The sequence below is a fragment of the Heterocephalus glaber genome, unplaced genomic scaffold, assembly GCF_053883595.1.
Source record: "Heterocephalus glaber isolate CG9 unplaced genomic scaffold, H.glaber_assembly_v1.0 deba00001773, whole genome shotgun sequence".
Classification (NCBI taxonomy): Eukaryota; Metazoa; Chordata; class Mammalia; order Rodentia; family Bathyergidae; genus Heterocephalus; species Heterocephalus glaber.
The window spans coordinates 2,665,533-2,692,951 of NW_028258463.1; the positions used below are offsets into that span (position 1 = coordinate 2,665,533).

Genomic DNA, 27,419 nt, shown 5'->3' on the forward strand with positions numbered 1-27,419 from the left:
TCTAATGCTGATTCTAGGGGTATGTAGTGACAGAACATATACAGTTCCTAAAAGATGTATTCTCTTGGCCCTAGATGAGGAGTAAATGACTGAGCCAGCAGCTCTGAAGACGAAGGACCCGGTTCAGCTCTTCCACAGCACTTTCATTAATAACTGCATTGACTGTCCAGAACCTTTTCCGGGTCTTCCCTGTGATCCTGCAGCCACCACCCAAAATGGGTCTACTTAACACACCCGTTCCAGCCATCTGTCTTTCACCTGACTCAGGCTCTTTTGCTCTGGTTGGTTGTACCTTCATTCTTGTTTCATCTGTTTGGGATTATTTTAAAATTCCTCAGTGTTGATTCTTCCCTTCCAGTTTTTCAGCATTGCTATGGATTTATTCTTATATTTATCCCATCTCAATCAGGTGTCTTCAGTTAGAAGACATTTAAGCACTAAGAATAAATCAAATATTCCTCTTTTACATTGGTGCATTGAGATTTTGATTAGTTATCAATTTGACTTTAGGCAAACCAACATATTTAATGAGATTAAATTGGGAGACTTGAAATCTTCTTTTGTTTTGTTGAGTGAATTATGGAAAAAAGGGGAAAAAACCAAGAGAACTTACAATCCATATCAAGTACGGCACGAACAGACTTAATGAGCTCCTTAGATTCCAGTGCCAGGGTTGCTGGGATGTTTCGTCCGTTTCTTCCCAGTGGTGTGAGGGAAGTCTGAGAAGCTAGCATGGCTCTTCTTTCGCTATGTGGGCAATGGAACAAACTTGAAAGTAGTATATAACAAACAATATCTGTCTTTGCTAAATCTGAATTTGTATTCATCATAAATTTGTATACAATTTTTCTGTTTCTAGGAAAAGTACATTCTTATAGCCATCCATGAAGTAATTTACACAAAGTAGTACTTCTGTTTTTAATTCTTTATTATAAAATAGATAGGAATATTTTTAATATTAAGTTGACTTTCATATATAGGGAGAAAGTAAGCAAAGGATGGCCTCTCTCCAAAAGCATTTCTTGGGCCTATTTTGTGAACGTGTTTGTGTGTTTTGCTAACATGGTATCCCGTTTTTTGTTCTGTTTTGTAAAAATTCAATTTAAGTATATAAATATAAATTTACTAAAGAGATATTTATTATTACTTGCAGTAATAGTAAATATAAATTATATAAATTTAATGTATACATTTATTCCTGAAATTCTCTTAAACTCTTCCATTTGTTATCAACTCTAAAACAGCCTACAATACTTATGTCACTTAAAAAAAAGTCAAATATCATCTGAAATGAATACATTCTGATATAATTAAAAATACAAGATTGTCCCTAAAAAGCCATCATATTAAACTTTATACTTGAAAAGAAGAGACAAGTTTACAGTATTATAAGACCCATCAATTACAGTCCACTGTCTTAAGCATAACCATACTAACTTACAAGGAGAAAAACTGAAGAATCAATTCTCAAATTAAAAGACGTAGACTCAACTCCAGTATTTGCACAGAAGATATAGTACATTAAAAAGCCTGAACCAGATTTTGCTGGTGTTTAACTTTCTAAGATGTGGTGAAAAGCTGCTTAACGTAGCTTTTTAAAATTGCTTTTTCCCCAACAGGTAGTTTAGAGCAAGAGCAGCCCCAGGCTTTAAATGGTTTCCTTAATTTTGATTTGTACTGATTTAGTATCAAATTTCTTTTAATTAGGCAGGGTAAAACAAAAATTTGGAGAGTGGTGATGGGGGACACACTTAACTCATGCAAGAGGAATCTGAGTATTTTGAGATCCCTACTGAAAATAATAATTATGGACTTCATATAATTATATCATAAGCAGAATGAATAACAACAGTCAGATTCCATCATTATAAGAAATGAAACATTACACTAAAATGAACTTAAAAGTGACAACTGTAGACATTATTCTAATTTTTTAAAAAAAGCTACATGCGAAAAAAAAAGCTCAGGTATTTTCATTTGTTTTCTTTAAAATATTGTGTTCATACTAAGGGGTACAGTTTTCCTTTGTTTCTGCAAATCATACTGCTAGAACAAGACATTTAGAACCAGTTGCAGTTATTACAAGACGAGTGTGAAAACTACTTCTAAAATGCACAAACAGGAATGTCTCAGTTGTATCTGTCTTTCTTCATGTATCAGAATGACCATAAATTTGTGCTTTGGAATAAACATGATTTGTGTATGTGTAGTTCTGAGTAAGAAACTAGAAATCTGAACCATTATGACTAATAGGGAAGTCAAGGTGTATCCTCCAAACATATTTCCTTCATTTATATATCTACCAAATTATGAAAATGAAAGAAGTTGATTGCATCAAGGTGTTTTTACAAAATTCTGTTTGACAAAATAACTAATCTCCTGGGTGGAGGCTGACCCTTAGCAGGACACCTTTGATCACTAACAGTTATTCACGCACAGGATGCGTCAAGAACTTCAAGCTAATCTCATCTTTACAGACTTCTTGACAAGGCCCGATAAGTGATTTCTATGTCAATTTCAGAAAACAAGTTTACAGTGATTGGGTAACTATTTCTAGAAATTTGTTTTACAGAGATATGATCGAAACCAATAGGTCCTTGTACTTATTTTCAAGACAGTAGCGAATGGTATTGAATAGTACTTATGTAACATCTTAAGACCATTTAAGAGATTTTTCAGTATACTGGTCACAATTTCTGGGGGACTAATTTAATTAGTGGACATACACTGCAGAAAGTATTTAAATATTCTTACCTGAAATTTGATAAAGCGGAAGAATTATCAGAAAATACTTCTTGAATAGTCTAGCAACAAATAAGATGGAGGAGACAAGTAAGTTTGACACTTAAAAAAAAAGTCTTTTCTTGTATGCATAATTAATATTTACAAAGTCCCTCTCTGCTGAGTAAACAGATGTTTCTGTTATTCGGGAGAATAAATTGTATTAACATGCAGTTTTACTCAGAAATATAATAGCTATAAAACATAAGGCTATAAGGTTAGTATTTATGAAATCATGCTTACATAGTATCATACTTTTAGGAAAGTACTCATTAAAACACAGTATATACTGGGGATCATGTTACTCTGTCTGAATCATTTCTCTTAACAATCTATAGAATGTTAGCCAGTCTTTTCATTATCAAGGCAAGTCTAAATCTGACTACAAGTCAGCATTGCTGTTTCGAGACCAGAAAATATACCTATGCCACCAAACACTGCAATATTTATCTGCATCAGTTGCTTGTATATTTCTTAAAAATGGATAATATACTACATAGTCATCCCTCCCTTAGTTTTTGTAGGGAATTGGTTTCAGTTCCCCCAGAATAATAAAATCACAGATACTTAAGTGGCTTATAAAAAATTGGGATATCACATCTGCAAATAAGCTATGTACATTCCCTTGTGAACTTGAAATCACCTCTAGATTAGGTAAATAGCTGTTATACTCTACCTTTACCCAATTACCACAAGAAAAAAACATCTGTACATGTTCAGTACAGAAGAAACCATTGTATGCCTAACTATTTAGCATACAAATGAAGGATGTTCAAACAATAAGTGCTGGAGAATCTCTGAGAATTTGTGGAAGGGTGGGAGGCTACCTATTCACTTAATTTGTGTGGATTGTGTAGTGCTTGGTGGGTGATAAACTCAAATTTTCCTTTTTAGAACTTTTTGAATTTTGGGGTTTTTTTTTTGTATAGGGGATTGAACCCAAAGCCTTTACACTGAGCGACCTTCTCAGCCTTTTAGGTTTTTGAGACAGGGTCTTGCTAAATTGTTAAGTTGCTCAGGAGGGCTCAAACTTGTGACCCTCTTGCCTCTGCCCCCCAAAGTGCTAGGATTACAGGTGTGCAATACCATACCTGGCTACTTTCTGGAATTTTTTGGTTCCTGAATATTTTGGATATGGGGTGGGTTGAATTCACAGATGTGGAACCCAAAGAGAAAGGGGTGGGGGTCAAATGTGACAGAAAAACTTACCTCTACGAAATGAAGAAGCTTTTCAGTGGATGCCTCAAAGGTTTTTCGAGCCATTTCTGATTTCCGCAATTGACAGTCAAGTACTGTGATTCTTTTTCTTAAATCCTGAACACTTTCCTAGAATGAGATATCAAAGGTACCATCTTATGCATATCTTTGATTTTACATTATGGTTTCCTATTTTCAGTTTTCACAAGTTTATATTGAATATTACCACTTCATTTATTTTCTCTCTTACTACACATATCTTCTGATTTTGTCTGTGGGATACACTGCATATTTAGAAGTTAATCTGTACAAGGATACTGCAAGTTTTATGAGACATGCTGCATATGACTATTAGCAGATGCTGATAGAATCCCTTACCAGTGTCACACAAGTGAAAACTGGACACACACACACACACACACACACACACACACACAATATAATACAATACAACATAAGGCTGAGCTAGTAGGGAAGTAAAGGAATTCCATTGAGACAAAGGGTAGCAATGTAGAGAGAACCACTGGGGTGCGAGAGTACTGAAGCATAATTTGCTCTGAGGATGATGGCCATCCCTGGTGGCCTGCAGTTTAGAGTTTCATCAGGCACAAAGAACAAGAGGGAGAACTTTAATGGGTGAACTAGGAGGAAACAATTTTCACAGAAGTAAGTAGTGGTTTGATTTGGGCTCTGGTGAGTGAGAAAAATAAATCTCTCCTGAATAATTCCTAACCATCAGCCTGTACTCACGCAGATTTGGGACCTGAATTTATATCACCTGGGGGGCCCTAAAAATTCATGATCTAAAAATTTAGTTTAAATTAGTCCCAGATTAGTAAAAACAAAAACAAAATTCCTCTGGAGTGCTGTTTTCTAAACTCAGATCTCAAAGAATCCCCAAATATAATGTCAATAGAACATGATGACCTCACAATAAAAAAAAAAAAATCACTAAACATACGAAGAAATAAGCTCCACGAATGAAAGTTAGCTAAAAGAAACACACTAGGTTGTGCCATGCATGGGGATACCCAATGTAATCCCAGCACTTTGGTAGGCTGAGGCAGGAGAAATTGCAAGTTTGAGCCTGGCCTGGGGAACTTAGTCACTTAGTGAGACCTCATCTTAAAAAAGGAAAAAAGAAAAGAAAGAAAATGGCTGGGATGTAGTTCATTGTGAAGGCCTGGGTTCAATTCTCAGTACTATAAAAAATCAAAACCAAAACCACCACAACAAAAACACTACAGGATCAGAGCTACGAGGACAGCAGATATTAGAGTGATCAAATATACAATATAGAGTAATTATGTTTAATATTGTTATGGCTTGTATATAGATGCCCCCCTCCCCCAAGCCTCATACACTCATAGGTGTAGCTTTTGGGAGGTGGCTGGATCATAAGTGTGGGATGCTGAATGACAGTGTGTGATTCTGGGATTAAGGCTGTGTGATAACTAAATTGGTCTAGCATAGTTCTGTGTATGGATAATGGAAGGCCCACCCTACGTGGGTGGTACCAATCAACAGGCTTGTATCCTGGATGGACTACAAAGGGAAAGATGGAAGGCAGGCTGCCTGCTGCCTCCTGCCTGGCCTGCAATGAACTATTTTTCCTCTGCCATGGTGCCCTGCCTTAGAGCCAGCTATGACTGAAAACCCTACAAACTGTGAGCTGAAATAAATCTTTCCTCTTTTAACTTGTGAGTGTTGGGTATTTTGTCTTAGCAATAAGAAAAGTAATATAAATATGTTTAAAAAATTAAGAAGGAATTACAAGTGTAATAAAGGGAAAGACAGCTATCCAAATGAATCCAGATGACAAAAATGAATGGAAAAAATAAAAATGTGGTCATGATTAAATTTATTATTTTTAATAGCGAAACATTTATTGGTACATTTTAGGCATACATAATAACACTCATCATAAGGAACTTGCACTTGTACATGGTATATCCTGGCTCTTTTTTCCCAGTCCCTTCCTTTCCTCCCCTCAAGCTTGATTTATGGGTTTAACATTCAATTAGATACAGCTGAAAATAGAATGAGTAAACTGGAAACAAAGGTAAAGAAACTTCTTATAGCTGAATAGAAAGACAAAAATTGAAATATGAACAAAGGAGGAGATGTCAGGAGAAAACAGCTAGAAGACCTATTATATATATAATCTGAGTTACACATGTGTAACTAGAATGAAACAGAATAGCAGCCTAGGTTTTTCTAGAAACAGAAAAAGACACTGTTCCTCAGACCAAGAAACACAAGGAATCTCTAACAGTATAAATTAAAACAAATGAACACATGACTCATTGTGGAAAAATGCTAAATATCAAAGCCAAAGAGATCTTAAAATTAACTAGAAGAGATTGCAAACAAAGGACAAACTGACAGCTGACATCACAGCCATGAAATAAAAACAATGAAAGAATTTAAACATCAACTTAACATTCTCTATGTAGCCAAAATATATTTCAAGAATAATAGCTGTATTAAGATGTTTTACAGATAAAAGGAGAATTTATCAATGGATCGTCACTATATGAATTTCTAAATGATGTGCTTCAGGAAGGAAATGATCCTAGCAAGAAAGTCTGAGATTTAAGGAAGAATGTTGAACACAGAGAATGGTAAACATAGAGTGAATCTAAATAAATTTTGCCTGGGGAATTTAGTGACTTACTGAAACCCTGTCTTGAAATTTAAAAAAAGTAAATAAAATAAATAAAAATGGCTTGGAATATTTGCTTGGTGCAAAAAGTCACGGCCTTGGGCCGGGGATTTAGCTCAGTGGTTTCGCCGCCTGCTGCGCAACAGCAAGGACTCAAATTCGAAACCTGGTATCAAAAAAAAAAAAGTCATGGGCTCAACTCTCAGGATCACCACCAAAACCCAAACCCAAACCAAAATAAAACAAAAAGTAATAATGTAAAAAGTCAAGATAAGTAAAACATTAACAAGAAAAGATTTTCAGTAAGTAGGGATGATTACGTGTATATTCTAAAGTACTTACAATATTTAGAAGGTGGAAAGCTACTGATTAGTTTTACAACTTTAAATGTTAAAATTTCTAGGATAATCATTAAGAAATAGAAGTTCTAAACCAGAACAGAGAAATGTGTGTAATTAGGCAGCAGGACACAGGAGAAACCTGAATCCATTAAAAAAAGCAATAAATAAAATAGGATATATGAGGCATATAAAATGTACAAAATGAGAGGGCAGAAATGAAGCTAGATGCTTTAATAAATAAAAGAGTATAAATAGATCCTTCTGATTACCAATTAAAGCTTAATAAATGGTGAGAAAAGTCCACCTATGTGTTGTTTACCATACATATAATTAAAATATAAGGACACTGAAAAGTTCAAATGGATAAAAATCACATAGGATGAAAACACCAACCAAAAGAAAGTTGTGTTACTATTTGAAATCAATCAAAAACAGGAAGTAAAGGGAAAAGAAGATTGCTAAGTAGAAGAGTCATGACATTTTCATAAAAGATGATGACATAATTTCAAGCCTGAATTCATCTAAAAACATTACTTCAAAATGCATAAAGAAAAATTTTAAAAAGAAACCAGAATTTTTTAAAGATAGCAACCAATGGCTCAAGCAGACAAAAAAATCAATATAGAGAAGGAATAACTCCCTAATGCCCTTTCTAGTGGAGTATACAGAACAAGAATATCCAACAACTTCAGAATTCTTTTCTAGCTCAATTAGAGCTTCTGTGATCATTAAGTAGTAAGCCATGAAGCAAACATCAACAAATTTTGAGGAGTGGTTACTCTGTAAACTGTATTCTCTGGCCACAATGCAAGTAGTCTTTCTGTACCTCGATGGTGTTCATAAGTAAAGATAATCATAAATATGTAAGTTCTTGCCAAATTAACTGATATAGTTAATGAAATTTCAGTAAGAAGTCCAATTTTTTTCTTTTTGGTGGGCTTAATAAGTCTAAAATAGATAAAAGAAGAAAAGGTCATATAGTCAGTACACTTTCAAAGAAAAAGAACGAAGCAGTATGACTAGATATCAAGATTCATTTTACAAGATATAGTAAATAACATACTGTGTTTTTCACAGAGGAATACATATATAGATCACTGAAAGAACAGGGATCCATATACATATGAAACCTTGATATAGGATACAGCTGGTTTGCAGCTCAACTAGGAAAGGAGGAACTTGTCAATAGATGGTGGTCGGACAGTTATTCATTTGGAATAAAGAAATAATGAAAAAAGGTATCTCCTCTTTATGCAGTGCCATAAAATCAATTATGGACAGATTGAAAATTTAAAAATTTTGGCGCAAAAATAAAAGAAATTCTCTACATCTCTGGAGATAAGAACCTTTAAAATTTTCCACACAAGGGAAATAATGTTTTACTGTATAAAAATTAAGAACTCTTGTCCATTTCAGCACAGATTGAAAATGCAAGACACACATTTGGAAGAGTAATTGTGTGACATATAACCTAATAAGGGATTGATAAGTAACAAGAATCACTGACACACCTATACAAAAAAAAAACAACCTCAATGGAAAACATGGTCAAAAAGACACAAAGGGATATTTCACAGAGAAATACAAATGCCTAAGAAATACAGAAATATATGCTCAATTGAGCGTTGGGGGATGGGGAGCAAAGCCCCGGTTTATAGGATTGGGAGTATAAATATCTCGATCAAAGCTGACTTCAAACTAACAACCTGATGTCACTGAACATGGAGATGCATGCAATCGTCCACTGGTCCCAGCCCATCACTGTCTCAAAGTCATTAGTAGCCAGGGAACTTGATATAACACTTATTATACCTACCAGTCTCATAAAAATTAAAAGTAAAAGCAAACAAAAGGTTGGCAAAGTGTGGGATGAATGGTATTTCTCATTTGCTACTGGTGGGAGTAGAAATTGACTTCAACACTTTCAAACATAATTAGGCATTTCCTTGTAAAGTTGAAGGTACAATTATCCAACCTAGCAATTCTACTGGCAGGTAACCACTACACATGTGGAGGAGGAGATATGTACCAAAATGTTTTTAGCAACAAGAATTATAGTACAAGAATACAGAAGTAGACTGCCCATTGAATGCAGAATGAAGAAATATACTGTAGTATATCTATGCAATGGAGTACAAAGAAGGACTTAAAAGATGTGAACTACAAACTTTGAATAGATGAACTAAAAAGCATAAAATACTGAGTAAAAAAAAGGTTACAATAGTATATATAGTATATTAATATTTATATAAAGTTGATAGACAAATCAAAAATACCATATTTTAAGGGATATATCCATGTATATTTAAAAATTTTGAATTATCAAGAAAATGTCCCCAAAGGGACAAGGGAGGAAATGCAACTGGAGATGGACATTGCGATTCTTCAAAGGTATTTTGCAATATTTTATTTCTTAAGCTAGAGGTCAATTTAAAAAAAAAACTCAAACAAGTAGATAAGAGAAAATTATGATGAATAATAAAAGCATGGCTATAAAAACAATCTGAACTTTTAATATTTTGATAATTCCCAAAATATTTTCATAATCTGGTTAAAATTACACAAAACAGTCACATCTCTTTTTTTCAGAGTGTGAATTCTGGATCAAAAATGAACATGTATGTGATAGTTGTAACTGTTAATACTTTCTCAGTATGACTTCCTCTACCCTTGTGATGTCATAAAAGGAAGATGGGAACTTCAGCCTTCTTATGGAACTGATTTAAGTAAATACATGTGAGAAATATGCTAGGGACTCTCAAGAGCTAAATAAAAAAATCTTTAGAGTTTTTCCTAAATATTGCTTTTCTAAAACTAGTTTTAGGGCTGGGGATTCAGCTCAGTGTCACTGTGCCTGCCTTGCAAGCATAGGATCCTGAGTTTGATCCCCGAAACCAAAAAAACAACCCCCCCCCAAAAAAACACAAATAAAACTAGTTTTATTCTCACTTGGTATATTTGCAGAATTTCATTCTTTTATATGCTTTATCAAATATTCATAAGTTATTGAGATTCACTTTATGTTCTCTTAAAAGCTGACTGGTTTAGATCCACTCACATTTATAACTGAACAACCTGATGAAGTTAGAAGTTAGCTATTTCAATTTATCCATTTTCCTATCTTAATTCACTGAATTAAGAATATATGTCTACTATAGTTTTGGAAGCTAGTCAATGAATATAGTATGTACAATAAAAAAATCACATAATAAATAAAATAATTTGTATAAAGAAAACTTTGCATTGTCTTCTGAACAGCATTCAGTATTTGGCTACTGAAATTGAGAACCCTCTACTAGAGCCTAATTTAGTACACCCTACATTAAGAAAAAATTCGGACTTGGTTTCTTCCTATTAATTATTTTGACCCTTGTGCAAAAATTCTTCTTTAACTGCTCTAATCAAAGAATAAAACACACTCCTTCTTCCAGCCCTACAAGACAAGTCAGCAAGTTCAGAAATACAAGGAGAAAACCAATGTAATCAATGTTAAATAGTTATAGGACTTAGTGCCTGAACTGGACAATAGTTGACCACCAATGACCCAATGAATTTGGGGCACCCAGCTTTTTGCTCCCACAGCTCTCTAGATCAAGGCAGGATCACAACCTTCACTTTACCCTCCTCGTGACACATCTCCTATCACTGAACAGAAGACAAACACTGACCTAGTTTAGAAGTGCAGATGAAAAGAAAATGAAAACAGAATACATGACAACGGGCAAGGAAACCATGGTAACAAGGAGAGAAGACTGTTTTGCTTACTTTATTTTGGTCAGAATAATCAGCAAGCTGAGCCTTCAGCTCTGAAATCTCGCCCTCTAACAGACGGATCACTTCTTCGTAGTCCATTTCCATTCCGTGTGCCTGCCTCTGTGCGGCTTCAGCAAGATGAATCCGAGTTCGCAGAGCTCTTGTTTCTTCAACGACAGCTTTGGCTTCCTAAGTAGTTTGACATTAATGCCATTGAAAGAAACACACACATATACACACACAAATAGTTTAGTGGTCTACGCAAAATGTTATACTCGCAAAACAGCATGCACATGTTCATTTCTCCACTTGGAAATTAATCTTCATTTCATTTTAATATGTGGACTAGCTGCCTGATCTTGCTTTTTTTCTTTGTTAATTTCTTAGAAATACTTTAGTATGGCATCTCTAACTTCATGCACCCAAAATCTGGAAAATAAGGTAAGTTGGAGAGACTTCAAAACAGAAAATAGACTAGAAGTGGTTCAAAAGAGAAGAAGAGTAGGCTACGACAAAACTCAAGTTGGTGGCAGGGCTCAGGTTCCAGATCCCAAGAGCTTTGTAATGTTGTGGGGCTACTTTGTGGACCAAACCCCAGGGGCCAAAGCTTGTTCCTAGTTATATCTATTATTTCTCCCTCTTGGTTTAAGCCCCCAAAAAGGTGGACTCCAGTAGCAAAATATGTATCTAAATCTGTAGGAACCAATGTTCATAAGACAGTTATTAAATGCATGCTATGTCTGAAGTGCTTCATCTATCTTATCCAAAAAACATTGAGAAAGGCATTATTAAGAACTTGTACATAAGCAGAGGCTCAGAGAAGGTATATAACCTACTCAAGGACACATGACCATAGTAGTACCTGAATGTGGACCCAGGTCTGCTTGTCTTCAACATGAATGTTCTTTTTCACCATTTTATCCTGCCTTTAAAAGACAAAATAAAAATACCCTGTGTACTAGCTATACTTTCCACCTTAGCAAGAGGTTGGAGTGGCCAAAACCGCTTGCTCTCCCCAAATGTACTTCCTTGCTGGGTGTGGTAGCCCACACCTATAATCCCAGCACTGGCAGGCAGGCTGAGGCAGGAGAATCGCTGTGAGTCTGGGGCCAGCCTGGGCTATATAGTGAGTTCAAGACCTGCCTGAAATGCAGAACGAGACCCTGTCTCCAAAAAAAAAAAAAAAAAAAAAATCAAAATGTAACTTGTTGCTGAGTCAAAGATAATCTCCTAGGATACCACTATAATTTAATATGGGAGTTATACTATATTTTTTTTCTTTACTTGATGCAAAAATATCTCTTCTCTGCAATGAAACTTTCTGCTCCAATTGCTATAGCTAATATTAAACTATAGCTATTTTAATTTTCTTAGAGTTGTTATAGGGCACTTGCTTTTGTTTGAGCTTAAATATATTTGATGGACCAAGAGGGTTAGGAGAATGGACATGTTCTTTATTTTTTTAGGTTATATATTTCTATATCAATTTTTTTTAATTTTCTGAAAAAATGAAAATAATTTATAACAAAATAATGAGAAAAACAATAGTTAAAACAATGTGTATCAGTATCTGCAAAGTATTACTCAGAGTATAAGACACAGACAGTAAACATTCTCTCTTACAGAGAAGAAACTGATAGTAGCACAAAACTTTCTTCTCAATGAACTAAGATAAGAGAAAGTGGTAGTGTAAGGGAAACAAATTGGCATATATATTGAAATATTTTTTTAAATGGAGTAGGCAACTTGGAGAATTATTTGAGCTTTTCCATACTTTCTATTTATCTGCCTTCCATTTTGCTCTTTATTCATAAATACAGTTTCTGATATAAGAGAAATCATGAATGAATGTTGGATTTTGTCAGAGACATTTTCTGTATCGAGATGATCATGTGATTTTTGTCGTTGCTTTATGTGATGAATAACATTCATTGATTTGCATGTGTTGAACTATCTTTGCACCCCTGTGATGAAGCATATTTGGTCATGGTGTATGATCTTTTTGATGATTTGCTGCATTGTTTGCCAGTATGATGTTAAGAATTTTTGCATCTATGTTCATTACAGAGCTTGGCTTGTAGTTGTCTTTTTTGGTTGGATCTTCATTTGATTTAGGGATCAGGATAATGTTAGGATGATTCTAAGGATGATTCTGAAAGTACTCCTTCCCTCTCCATTTCATTAAAGAGTTTGAGGAGTATTAGTGTCAGGTCTTCCCTCAAGTTCTTGTAGACTTTTTTGTACAACGTGTGAATTTGGATTGTCTTTGTTTTTCGAGGACTTTGTGATGTATCAATAGGTTATTTATTTGGGCTCATTCTGTTTTTCTGATGTGGGCATTCACAGCTATAAATTTCCCTGATAGGTCCACTTTCATCATTCTGTCCTGTAAGTTCTGGTACGTTGTACTGGCATATCATTTAATTTTAGGAATTGTCTTATTTTTCCTTAATTTCCTATGACCCACCATTGTTCAAAAATGTGTTGTTTAGGGCCAGGGATTTAGCTCAGTGGCACTGCAGCTGCCTCTCAAGTGCAAGGTCCTGAGTTTGATTCCTGGTACCAAAAAAAAGAAAAAAGTGTTTAATTTCCATATGTTTGCATAATTTCTCCAGTTTCTTTTGCTGATTTTTAAAAGGCAAAAGATTTATATAATCCAAAGAGAAACCAGAGTATTGGTATTTATTTTTAGCTTTATGCACTGTGATCTGATTAATGCATGGCAAAATTTTGATTCTTTTGCATTTACTTAGGCATGCTGTTAGGTAGTATATGGTTTATTTTGGAGAAAGTTCCATGTGCTGTAGAAAATAATGTTTATTCTGTTGTTGGGTGGAATACTATGTGTATAACTATTAAGTCCATTTGTCCAAAGGTTTGATTCAACTGATGTTTCTGTTTAGTCTATCTATTTACGATAGTGGGGTATCAGTATAATTATATTGATGTTACTTGAACTTTTATATCTACTAGTGTTTGTTTTATGTAGTTGGGTGCATCATGGTTTGGTGCACATATGTTCATAATTCTTCTGTTGAATGGTTCTGTTAACCAATATGTAATGTCTTTCTTTGTCTCTTGATCAGTTTTGGCTTGAGGTCCACTTTGTCTGAAAACAAGATAGCTACTCCTGCTTGTTTCTGTTGCAGGGACTATTTTTTTCCATTCTTTAGTTTTTAGTCTATAAATTTCTTTTTGTGTTAAATGTGTTTCTTGTATAGAGCATACTGTTAGATTTTGTTTTTTGACCCATTCTGATAATCTGTGTCTCTTGATTGGCAAATTGAACTCATTTACATTGGTGCAGTAGTCATAATTGATAGATATTAACTTACTCCTGTCATTGTATTATTTTTAGTTGCTGTTTTGGTTTCTTTCTCTTCTACATAACTGCTACCCCTAGCTGATGCATTGATTGTATTGGACCTTTTGGCCCTGTTAGCTTTATTGCCTCCTTCTATAGGATATCCTTGAGACTTTTTTGTAGTGTTGGTTTGGTAGTCATGAATTTCTTTGATTCTTTTTACTACAGAAATAACATTTCGCCATCCGTTTTGAAAGATAATTCTGCAGAATATAACAGTCTGGGATGGAAGTAGTTTTCCTTTAGAGTTTGAAACACTTCATTCTAAGATCTGCTGGTCTATAATATTTGTGTTGAGAAGTCTGTTGTAATTCTGATGGGTTTCCCTTTATAGGTGATTCATTGCTTTTCTCTAGCAGTCCTTTAAGATTCTGTTCTTGTGCTGGATTTGTGGTTTTTTAAATTATTAAATGATGTGGAGTTTGTTTTTTTTTTTCCAGATCATAGCTCTTTAGAGTTTTACATACATCACTTATCTGTATGCCAAATTCTTTTTCCACATCTGGAAAGTTTTTTCTATTACTTCTGTAAAAATTTTTATGCCATTTGTGTTGTTTTCTAATTTGTCATTAATTCCAGCTACCCTTATATTAGTCTTCTTTGAGTCATCTAGAAACTGTTGGACTGATTTTTCATGTTGTTTTGAAGGTATCTTTCATTAACTGATCATTGACTGAAGCCTTGGCCTTTAGATCTGACAGTCTGTCTTCACACTGGTCACTTCTACTGCCCATACTTTCAAGTATATTTTTAATCTGGATTTGTGTTTGGAACTTTTTTTTAATGAATCCTCATTCTTTTCTGTGCTGGGCACTCGTGTTTTGTATCTCTTTCTTTAGTTCTACTAGATTTTTATTAGTGTCTTCTCTAGATTTGCTGATCATTTGCATTATTAGGGTTATTATCTGATTAGTTTTATTTTCTTTAAATGCACAAAGCACCTCACAAAATTGTTTCACCTCCACTGATACTCTTTCAGATCCTCCTGCTGTGTGGCTTATGATTTCCTCCGTTGTGATGTCCCCTGAACCAGTTTTGGTATAGTTGGGAGTTTTTGGAGGCATTTTGCTGCCTTGTCTTCCCATGTTTCTAATTTTTTGTTTTTGCACTGGGATTTTCAGCTTATTTGGCCCAGTTCCCAGTTCTTCAGGAGTGAGCTGAAGTATTGTTTATGACCTCTAGCCAATCCAGATACTGGTATACAAAGAAAACCAACTTAGAGCAACAACTGTTACCTTGGGTATAGTAGTAAAATCAGAGATAATGGCATCAAATATCAACTGAATACTGACAAACCCTAAGAACCACTCACAAACTCCCCTTAACCAGAGAAAAGAGGTCTGTGATTTTAGTGAAGATACTTAAGCCATTCAAATATTGACCTATATTAACTCAGGCTAATTTCTGCTGGATGTACGCAACAGTCCATGAGCTGAAGCATACCGCTAGACTGAGTGCCCATCTTTATGTCCACCCCCTCTGAAGATTATACCCACCAAATCTGGTTTTTCTCCACAGTATAAAGGCCCCATGATCCTCCTGGCCTGAGCCTAAGCCTTCCAGAGGATTCCAAGAAATCTCTGTTTAGCTCTCGCCCTCTCCAACCCTGTCTCCCCAGACTGTCTCTCACAGTCTCGGTGTCTCTGTGGTAGGGTAGCAACACTTCGGTCCTGGAGCTAAACTCTCCTCCTGGGTGTTGGTCTCATCTTCAGTCAGGTCTGTCTTTGGGCTGTCCCTTCTGCTGGCCTGTGCTATGGAGAATGTAGAGGCAGAGCTGGCTAGGATTTGGTAGTTTGGCCGCTGTCCTCTTGCCTCCTGTGTGCATTGCACAGGGCCTGGGCCTGGTGATGGCAGCAGGGGATGTAGGGCATGCAAGGCCTCCCTCCTGCCTCCTGCATGGGTTGTGTAGGTCCTGGGGCTGGTGGTGTCGTTGGCAGGGGTGTGGCATGCAATTCCTCTATGTCTCTGGCTCCGGGGTGGGTTGGGTAGGGCCTGAAGCCAGAGGCTGCATCAGTAGGGGTAGGACATGCAGTTCCTTTCAGTTTCTGCCTCCTTCACAGATTGCATGGGGCCTCCATGGACATGTTCTTAGGAGTCAGTTTTTCAATCAAACATTTACTATTTTTATTAAGTACTTTTTATACATCAGGTTCTGGGATAGACACTGAACAGTGCAGACAGAAAGCCCTTCCTTTTAAGACCTCGCAATATGATCTCTTGTTTGCAGAGACAGACAGGAGATTAGGGATTACCAGTGAAGACCTCACCAAGGAGACATCCGGTCAGACACACAGAAAAGGGACAGAGCCATGATTTTCCAAGAAGGAACTTTCTGACCAAAAAGAACTGTTTGTGCAAAGGCCCTCAGATAAGACTGTTTTTCGTCTTCAGAGAACAGCAAAAAGGCCACTGGAGCAGAGGTACCAACTAGTATGTGAGATGGGGGCAAAGTGACAATAGGAGTGAGTGTGGGGATAGGACTGGAGTGGAGTGGCAGGTCTGAAAGGAATTAAGAGCCCATTATACGGGGCTTGGTTTAGTCTGGGTGCGATGGGAAGTGATGGCAGGGTTTTGAGCAAAGGAGTGATGTGACCTGACTGACACTCTAGGAGGAATATGTTCACTGATAAAGAATGCAGGGCTGGAAGCAGAAAGAAGAAGAATGGGACAGGCAAAATTCACCGCAGTTCAGAAAAGTGTGATTGTAGTAGAGATGGTGTGGAGTAGCTAGATTCTAAATATCATTTGGAAGTATAGCTAAAAGCTTAGGTCGTCGGTAACATTTATTTAGCAGCTACTGCATCAGACAATTGTGTTATGTGGTGAAAATATAAAAAGGTAAACTATAGCTACCTTTTTCTAGCTCAGGTTAGAACATTAGATACGATTCACATAAATGGAGGAAGAAAGGCACAACAAAGCAACAAAAACAAATCCTATAATGTGGAGAAAAGAAGAGAGGCAAGAAGGAATATGGCGCATTTGAGAAATAATGTTAGATGGGTTTTGATTGCTAAGAAGCTTCTTAAAGGGGGATAATGGATTTTTTATAAAAGGGCTGGGAGAGGAAGGGAAAAGGCCAGGTTCGATAGAAATGGTATGACAGGCAATGGAGCTTGCGTCTGGGGAAGTCTTCTGAGCAGACAATGACATTAGAAAGTGCTTTAAAAAGCTAAAACTGGCAGTGCATTACAGGATGGGGAGAGCAAGCCCACCAGTTGCCTTGTGTACCTTTCATCCAAAGAATATTATTCCCTTCTATCTGAAAGTAACTGACGTAACAACGGAAGGATGCTTTTCAGAAGAAGTATCTGAGAAAAGGAGGGTACCTATCAAGGCCCCCACATCTGTTAGTTCAGTTCAGGTGATCAAGGAAGTCACAGTGTCGCAGGTGGGTCACCTTCACACCAGACTGTTTCTGCGCACACAGGAGGCAATGGCTTAATGTGACAGCCCTGTTCTAGATGTCTTACGTGTCAACGCAGCTAATCTGTACACCGTGATGTGAGGCGTGTCTATTATTATCCTCATTTTATAGATAGGACACTAAAGCACAGAAAGGTTAAGTAACTTGCTCAGAATCACAAACCCAGTAAGTGACAGTGCTGGGATCTGAACCCACGCAGTCCAGTCACAAAGTTCCCATTCCTGGTTAGCATGCCTACTACCTTGCCAACTCTAGAAAGTGTTTTTCAAACAATCACTTGTAGGTGACAGTATCAGGAACACCAGCCCTGCATTAGTTTAGGAGGTGGCCAACACAATAGACAAACACATTTGAGGTTGATGCATTGCTCCCATTTTCCATTCAATAAAATCTTTTTTTTAAAAAAAAGCCTCTGAAGTGAAAGAGGAAGGGCAGAAAGTTCACCATGGCTGCAATGAAGAATAACTAATTTGATGATTTGTTTCCCTCACACTCACTTCATGAAGCATTTATTCTTCTATAAAAGCTGCCCTTTTATTTTTTGCTCAAAGAATTCTAGGTAATTAAATGAAGAACCTGCATGAAATTTATAAGGCCATTATTGTGCAATGATGATAATACAGTGTGAAAAGATGGGTGGGAAAAGGTGCAGGGGTTTTGATGCTGAATAAATTCATGGTATTTCTTCTGTAAACGTGTAACTGTCCGACTGGTGAATGTGACCCCTCAGCAAAGTCCTAGCCCAATTCCCACTGAATGGTTGTTGAAAAGATTAGCGCACTGAAATGACGACTCTTAGAGGGAGCAGTAAAGAAAAGACAACAACAGCGTGCTGGATTTAGCAGTACAGGATCACATCAATCCATTTTCTCTTTTCCTCCCAAGGCTGTCTTCTCATAAATAACTGCAAAGCCTCCTAGGTCAGTAACTCTGAGTCAGAATTTTCCCAGTACCTGCCAGTACCAAATACATGTACCTGAAATCCCAATCAGGACACATGTTGCAGGCAATTTACTGATTACTTTGTATCAGGTATGGTTTAATTCAAATTAGAAATTTTGAAAATAAAAGAAAAACTAAGATATAAAAAAGTACATTTTAAAAAAGCAACATAAGCACTATGACTTCTAATACTAACTAGCATGAGCAAATGTAATTGAGAAGAATCCTGATTATGAAATAAAATGTCTGACTTAAATTTCTTTTTGGTAATACTGAGGAAATGCCTTCAGCTCACGTAAAATGAGGTTTACCTATCTCATGTCTTGATGAATCTTTAAGGAAGATCACATCAAATTCTTCTTTGAAAAGATAATTCAATCTAATGAAAATCTTTGTAGGGTACAAATACTGTACTTGAGTCTTAGTTCTATAATTATATTGGGGTTAAGGATAGATTGTGTGTGTGTGTGTGTGTGTGTGTGTGTGTGTGTGTTTCTGTTTTCAATATACAGCTTCCCCCCACACACACAACACAAAGTGATCTAGAATTTAAAAACATGGGGTTTGGGTACATCTCAGTGGTAGAATGTTTGCTTAGAATAAAAAAAACATAGATTTTTGGATGAGACTTATCTAGGTCACTAACTTGGATCTGTGATGCCACAACCACATTTTCTGGCTGTATAATTCATTATGACTCATTCTGTTCACGTATATAATGGGAAATAACATCTGTCTTATAAGCTCAAAAACAACTCATACAAGAGGGTTAAAGAAACTATTACAGTCCTTGCAACAGTTATTTCCCCCCTCTTTCTTCTTTACTACTTTGGAAAAATATGCATAATCACCTAGGAGATAAGAAAGTCTGATTAGATAATTTATTAAGGGTTTTCCTGAGGCATTCAATTACTAATACTGTCGCTTGAACTTCAGAGAAGTTGTTTGAAAATGTAATTTGCACATATCTTCTGTAATGTTAGCACAAAATTATGTAAAACCCTTTCCTCTCTAGTTATAAGTTATAACGGCTCCCTAAAGTAGAAGGAAAAAGCATGAACTGCAGTTGCACATTTGTAATTAGGCTAGCACTTCCGCATCACTAACCTTAGGTTCTGTAATTTTTAGGCTAATCAGTAAATCTCTTAAATGTCAATGGCTGACAGGAGAAACTGGGAGATTGAAAAGAGATATATGTTTCAGTGTAATGTAACTTATGCTACCAAGCCCTAAAGAATACTTCTCTTATCAGCTTCCAACATCCACTCATTGGAAAAACCTTTCTTGGTCCTGGTCCTGATACAGCTTGTGAAAAAGATTAAGGGCTACTGTAGGAAGAAGGTTGTTGAATGAGAAGTGTTTAAAAATAAGTTCCATTTAGCTTCCTTAACTTATATATCTGGTTTATAAAAATATATGTATCTCTCAAACAATGGTCTCAAAGAGCTTTGCAGATGTATTTATGAGCGAATGAATTTACACCTCATCCCTTAAGCATGGATGCATTTGGGGGAAGAGTTTGAATCCACAGAACTTCTTACACACTTCTGATATGCATTCTCTCCTTTCTCTCTCCTCACTCTCCCACCATGCATACATCTTGCTCACTACTCCACCTCCTTCCCTAACCAGTTATTAAGCACTATAAAGTCTTCATCTAGGATATAATTTGGAGCCATTCGTAATTTCCATTCTTACCATTACATTACTGATTCATGCCTTAACTACTCACACTTGGATACCATGAGAATTGCATAAGTGATCACCCAGCCTACTGTGTTCTTTACTGTATTCTGCATGCTTCTGAAGGACTGAATTTCCTAAAATAAACTGCTCAAGTTCCACTTTAGGTAACAAACCTAAGTATATGGTACATGACAAATGGTACATAAAATATATCCTCAATTGTCTATACTCAGGGTACCCCATTACCTGTTCCAAATCAACCTTCTCAGCTCTATTCAGCTCTTACATGAGTACCATATCCAACTGCAATAACTTACTATTATTTCTCAGACTAAACTCTCTTAACTTCTTTTGGTCACCTTATTCTATTAGGTATACTCCTTTCTCTTCATCCAGTTCCCAACTGTTCCACAAAATCTGCCTCATTTCACCTTCTCTATTCTTTCCAGACAGACCACTTTGGTGTAAATAATCTTTCCTTTCTTTTGGTCTTTTGTAATTATCTGTTGTCTGTAATTGAACACATACTACTTCGTATCTCCTGTTCTACAGTCATTAAAATATTTATTGCCTAACTTTTTAATATCAAAGGGTCTTGACTGCTCAAATTAGAACACAAGCTGTCTGAGAATAAAAACTAGGCACTCCACTTAGCCTAAAAATGAGACATAATTGAATTGACAAACTGTGAAAATGATTATTACATTTCTTCTATATAATAATTGCCTCAGAGAATTTATTAGGCAAGAAGCTTTCATAAGAAATTCCTTTATAGAAGATTTCAATTTATGAGAATATTAGAATTATACTTCATTTAAATAATTATAATAGTAACCATAAATCATGCTATGAGAAACACCATATAATGAAAAGCAAATTATGTTATTATACTGTCGTTAGATATAAATTTGAAAAATCCTTTTATGGCATTTATCAGGAAGATGAAATTATATAATACTAAGTGAAATAAAGCAAATACCAATGTTGAAAATGGACAGAGAGTTATACTTGTTTGATAAATTTATTTCTTGTCTTATTGATTAAATATCTAATATTTTAACATGCATATTAGCTTATATTTCCTTAAGAATTATGATTTTCCAACATAAAATTAACATAGTACATGCTCTCAAGGACTACATAGTCTTGAAGGTCCTGTCCAGTCTTACCTATTCCTTGATTTCACACTTTATCAATACCTCTGTGACAAAGACTGTAATAATGATAGGTATTCTGTGATCTCAAGAAACAGATTTCTTTAGTCTGTGTGAAAAAACAAAATCTTCACTTTGTAAAGGAATATCTGGTTTAGTTTTCTGGAGGAAAAAAGCAGGTCAATCAAATTACAATTAACTCTAATTAACCCTCCCAAGAGCTGTCAATTTCTTTACCTGCAGCTGCATTAGTCTCCAAAAGGTGCAAAATTGATTTCTGCCTCTGAACATCAAAGAAAATCAAAGACAATTCTCAGTCTCCTTTATAAAGAGAAATCCTTAACCAAGGGCAGATACATAAGTACATCTATCTGTAAGTTTCATCATGTGAAACTTATATTCTGGAACAAGAGAAATATTAAAGCTCTGATTTGTTATTATATTTAATCTTGAATATTTATTTTCTGGTTTAATGAAGGTTGACATAAAAAAGTATACTCTAATTCTAGTCAAGTATATACAAAAAGATGGGGCCAGGGATTTAGTTCAGTGGTTTCGCCACCTGCTGTGCAAGCGCAAGGACCTGAGTTCGATTCCTAGTACAAAAAAAATATATATATATATATACAAAAAGAGGCCATTTATAGTGTTGGAAATTTTTATAATCAAGAGTTTAAACTCTTCATTGATCCAGGGTACAGCTCAAAGGCTACTTTTAAAGACATATTTAAATTTCATCTGAAGTTTAAAATTTAAGAGAGATTTGTCTTCAAAACAGAAATGTATTTCTTTCTAATTAACCTTTAAGAATTTAAATCAATGGGAATAAAAATATTACCAAATTTTGCTTTGAAGAAATTTGACCAAGAGTTCTAAATTTAAGGCTAGATATGGAAAGATCTAAATTAACAAGATTTTTAAGTTGATCTGGAAGAATGAATCAGTGAGAATTGGTAAGCAAAACCAACCAGAGAAAGAAAGAAAGAAGGTTGGACACGTCCCAGGGATTTATGGTGCATATGAAGTTACAATAGTCGGTGCTGGCCAAATAATTAGATGAAACAGCCATTAGTCCAATAAGTATTTATTGACAAGCAAATGGAAGGACAAAATAGCCTCAAATACACTCTAGATTATGTAAAAGTTTAATTTAAGAAAATGATGTACTACAAACAACACTACAAACAGTAAGTAGTTGCTACCACAAACCATTTGAAATAAAATTGTAAAGAATAGACTCTCATCTATATCAAGTACTGAACAAAATATTTCTTTGACAGATTCCATAAAGATGTGGAGAGTATTGATATATATATGAAATATGACTATGAATAAATTTGATTCATAAAAAGATAAACTTAATAAACAAAAACACCCAAGTTTAAAGAGAGAGAGGGAGGGAGGAAAAAGGGGAGAAAAAGGAAAATAAAAGAATTCACTTGTGTTATGTACATGTACCACCTCCTCACGATGAACGTGATCATGATGTACTAAAACATGCACTAATAAAAGTAAAAATTAAAAAAATAAAAAAATAGAAAAATACTTTATATATAGGGTAAAATATTTGCTCCAGAGTTGGTAAAAATGGGGTTAATAACTTTACAATGTTCAGAGATCCCAAAACGTAATGGGAAAAGAGCACAGCAGTGATTAGGAATACAAGAGGAGGAAAGAGGAAAACTCCTGAGTGGGAAGGGGGTACAGATAAGACAAGTGGCGTATGGCAAGCAAGATTGGCAGAATCTTGGTGATCACACCAGGAAATCAGCATTCTTCAATACTGAAGAACTGTGATAGAGTTCATTATTACTTTTCAATCCATAGTCACAGACAATCTTGTGATATCTAAAATGGATGACAATGAATCAAAGTAAAATATTTTCAAATGGAGTGATTTACTTGTGTGGGGTTAGGGATGACTGGAGAAGTTTTGTTTTTAACTCTAAATTGGTTTGTGAATAAATCATGTAATACATTGTCATGAGTTCCATATTGAAGTAAGAGTACTGAACATGTTTCTTACCTAGTAAACTGCCAAGATAAGAGTTCATAGTGTCAACTACCTTATCACTACTTCCTCCTTGCATAAAATTTACTAGTTTGTCAAATTAATATATATTGCTACAGCATTAAAAAAATGTTTGACATCTACATAGATGTTTAAAATACACCCAAAAAGTCACTCTCTTAGCAACTGACTACTGGAATTTTAGAGATGTGTACTTGTTTGTAGTTAATTAAGTGAAAAATATAGGGAGTAATATCATTTTTGTATACAAAAGAGTGACCCTAACAACTCATCAGTTACAAGATATCTATTATGAAATGCTTTCTAGAACGTGATTATTTTGCCCTATTTTTCTTTCTTCTCACTAGATTGAGAGCTCTTTGTATATCAGAGCTCTATGTATAACAGGATACCTACCTGTTATGGTGGCTCCATAGAAAATAAGTACTTAATAAATGTTTTTGAAACTCTATGCCTGATTTCTCTGTTAAGTGACTATAGGCATGTGGGAGACAAGTGATGAGAAAGTGTGGTATATGATCCCTTAAAAGCCTCAAAAACAGCTCAGAGTTTGGAATCTAGAACCCTAACATCATCACTTCTAAGTAGGCCAACTTCCTATAGGCAATACTTCAGTCAAATAAACACCAAGCTTTCTCTGAAGAATAAGATCACTTCTCTTCCCAATTATTTTGACACTGAAAATTCTGATTCTAATTAATTCAACACAATTAAAATGAGTTCTATAATACAAATAAAATCATAAAATTTCTGTCGGAATTCTTATAATGGTAGGATCTTTTCTACACTAAAACAAACAAACCAGGTATTTGGAAATGGGATACTGAAATAGACAGTTGTACTAGTCTACATCCATTGCCATAATGAAATACTTGAAGCTGGGCAATTTGTAAACAGTTTTACAAATTGGAGACTCCAAGTGCAAACAGCATGGCACTAGTTCTGATGAGGGACACATGGCTACATCACATTTTGGTAGTAGTATCATGGCAGAAGCATGTGCAAATAGGAGTGTATGCAAGAGGGAGTGATCACATGGGCAGATGAGGTCAGATAAGAACTTACAAGGGGAAAACCCCCAATGACCTAAGGAACTTTCTGCTTGTTAATGGTCCTTCCATCTCTTAATAGTAACACGCTGAGGACCAAGCTTCCAAACCATGACCTTTTAGGGAAGATACTTAAACTATACCTGAACCACAGCAACTCCTCTGTTTGCCAATGCTTGCGTAGGTTGTTACATTCACCTCCAGTGAGCCATTAGGTATGGCTGGCATCTGTGCAAATGGCAATGCCAACTTGGCTGTCCCAAAACTGTGGCCTTAGGTTTTGTTTCCAAGCAACCTTAGGTAGTTTCTTGGGCACAGTCAAATGGTGATGGACAGAGGAATCATTTTTTCTGAATCAAAACAAGGGAATTAGTGTTGAAAATGAAGTCCTACTGTTTGTTTAATAAGCTTTGTCAATTAGATCGCTGTCTATCATTATATGAGCTTCATGATCTTTCTCAGAGTTTTTCTCAAAAAACATTTAGGATAATTATACATTCACAGACAGTTTTAGGAATAACATAGAGTGGTCTCACGCTCTCTTCATCCAATCTCCCCTAATGGCTATATCTTGCACTCCTATAGTAGAATATCACATCCAGGAAACTGACATTAATACCACAGGCTTATTCAGATTTAACCAGTTCTTTATGACTCATCAATAAAAGGGAACAATCTATGGATATACACAATGTGGATGGATCTCAAGGGAATCATGCTGAGTGAAAAGAGCCAATCCCAAAAGAAGTGATATAATGTCTGATTCCATTTAAACAACATTTTTGAAAGGACTAAATTATAAAGATAGAGAATACAGTAGTGGTTGTCAGGCATTAGGAGTGTAGGAGAACAAAGTGGCAATGTCTACAAAAGAGTAGCATGAGGAATCTTTGTAAATGGGGTTTTTAGTGGAAAATAAAAGTTGACATTCTAAGGGCAAGGACATTTTACTGTAGCATGGTTTTAGAACAGAAAGGACTAACAAATTAAAAACTTGTATTTTTCTTCTTTTTCTCTCTAAAGATGAGATGGCATTTTAGAATACTTACTTGTACTCTAATGAAAAACTATTAAAAGCTCAGATCACCAAAAAAAAGTAGGGAGTATAAGGTCCTATCAATTTTAAACATGAAAGGCTTCGCTGTTTTATTAATAAATACACAAAGGACACAATCTCTAAAAGTGTAAAAATGTGAGTACTTGTTTAATAATCACTTATTATTGTTTTTCCTTGTAAAGATGTACTTATTTGTCCTCCAATTCTCCTTGTTTTCATTCACCACTTCGATAGTTCTCCTGTCAGCTGCATCAGCTGTTACTAAATTCATGTTCAATCTCAAGTGTAACAGAGACTCTTTTGCTGATTTGACCTTACCCCTCATTCCCTTCACAAACATTCAACCCAGCCTTTGCAAGGGCGAGGCCAACTACAGCTGGGCTTATCTGAACCTAGAGAAGTTGCCATATGAACAACTTCCCATGTTTCCTTAGGGCAAAGACTAGTTCAGACAAGCTAAATATTTTTGCTTTGAATTGTTCACCAGTTCATTGCTGCCTAAGGTCATAATACTGTGCTGAAAGCAACTTTAAAAACAACTTAAGTGTGAGAGTAGGTTTTAGAAAGTTGTTGATCAAAGGAAGGTGTTAGAGGAATGGGCCATGCCTGTTAAAAGTTGTTGGAACTTGAAGGAAAAATAACAACAAGGATAATGTCATGGGAAATTGTGCTCATGATTTTAAAACAGTAAGGCTGGGCTATTCTGTAAGGCATAAGAACTCATCATAAAATTCTTAAGTTTTAGAGAACAGGACAGCCAATTCATTGTAAAACAGGGAGTACATATTCTGGTAACTCCTCCTGGGGGAAACGGCTGAGCTGATCCTTCCAGAGAAAAAGGGTTCCTCTAGAGCTTGTTCTTTCCTTTTGCTTCTTTCCTTCCTCTCCTATCCTTTCTCCCATTCCTTCTCATCCCTCTTAGTTCATCAGTGTTTTCTTTTCAGGTCATTACATTACATAAAGGGACATGAATTTCCACAATTTCAAACAGACCATGAACCTTCAAAAGGGGACGATTCTTTTGTTTCCAGGATCAGGGCACTGTCTTATAACAATTTGATTCAGTTTTTAAGTGGGTAATAAAAGGTATCTAAATGTGTTTCTCCTTCCTTTGGGAGTAAGTGGTAGTCAGTCTTCGAAGACAAACTGAAAAATCAGTTTCGAGGTGTTTTTAATAATTAGGTTGCATGTATGTTTAAAGGATTTACAGGATGGAATCATTAGCATTGTACTGACTTGCTATCAAGATCTTTGAAAAGATACCAAATCAAAGGTAAGAAATTTTGCTACATTTCATTTATTCAGATTTGTGAATCTTAAATGTGTTTAAGACAAGAGTCATAAACACTATTTGTAAATTTTAAAGACTTTTTCATTCATTGTAAAAAATTAATTTTTGGAAAAACGGAAAGGTTGTAATTTTACTACATCATAGAATCCCTTTCACTACGAATAAATCTGTTTATCAAAAGCCCCTTAATATAATAATATCATTCTACATACAAAAGAGAAGCTGAATGGTACGCACAGTTAATACATTTTAAAAATGCAGTTTTAGGGTTGATTTAGGCTATTTTTATTATGTGTTTCTGAAATAAACAGTGTTTCAGTATGGCTATAGGGTACACGTAGGTTTGTACACACAGACATACATGTATATTTTGTTTTTGCTAAAATTGGAAACTATACATTAAAAACTACTATGAATTAACATAATTTTATCATATACCTTATTTATCTTTTTCTTTTTTTTTTGAGACAGGGTCTCCTTGTGTAGTCCAGGTTGACCTTGAACTCACTGTGTAGCCCAGTCTGGCCTCAAACTTGTGGTGATTCTCCTGCCTAAGCCTCCCAAGTGCTGGGATTATAGGTGTGCTACCACGACCAGCTATTTATCTTTCTTTGTTAATTATATCACTACAGTTGCTCAGTCACTAAATTACAAAGCCTTGACAATAATGCCTCTGCTCA

At 35.5% G+C, this 27,419-nt stretch overlaps 1 protein-coding gene and 1 long non-coding RNA gene across 17 annotated transcripts in view; one reads left to right on the top strand and one right to left on the bottom strand.

Annotated features, from left to right (window-relative positions):
- Positions 1–27,419, bottom strand: part of Stxbp4 (syntaxin binding protein 4) — a 241,391-nt gene that overhangs the window by 147,679 nt on the left and 66,293 nt on the right. For 14 of the 15 annotated variants that reach the window (XR_015447830.1, XR_015447829.1, XM_087202594.1 and 11 more), the window contains 4 exons: positions 10,750–10,926; positions 3,991–4,107; positions 2,755–2,804; positions 614–747 (listed from right to left, as the gene is read on the bottom strand). Coding sequence is in view for 13 of the 15 variants with exons in the window: in XM_087202594.1 (XP_087058720.1) it covers positions 614–747; positions 2,755–2,804; positions 3,991–4,107; positions 10,750–10,926 (478 nt within the window). In the remaining 2 variants the exon portion in view is untranslated. The remainder of the gene's footprint in view (positions 1–613; positions 748–2,754; positions 2,805–3,990; positions 4,108–10,749; positions 10,927–27,419) is intronic. The other variant, XM_087202598.1, reaches the window with a different exon arrangement.
- LOC110344791 (uncharacterized) overlaps positions 16,334–27,419 on the top strand; it is a 29,757-nt gene continuing 18,671 nt past the window's right edge. Inside the window, exon 1 of one of the 2 annotated variants that reach the window (XR_002387594.2) lies at positions 16,334–16,521. This is a non-coding gene — a long non-coding RNA (uncharacterized LOC110344791). Of the gene's footprint in view, positions 16,522–25,971; positions 26,722–27,419 lie in introns of those variants that run through there. The other variant, XR_015447831.1, reaches the window with a different exon arrangement.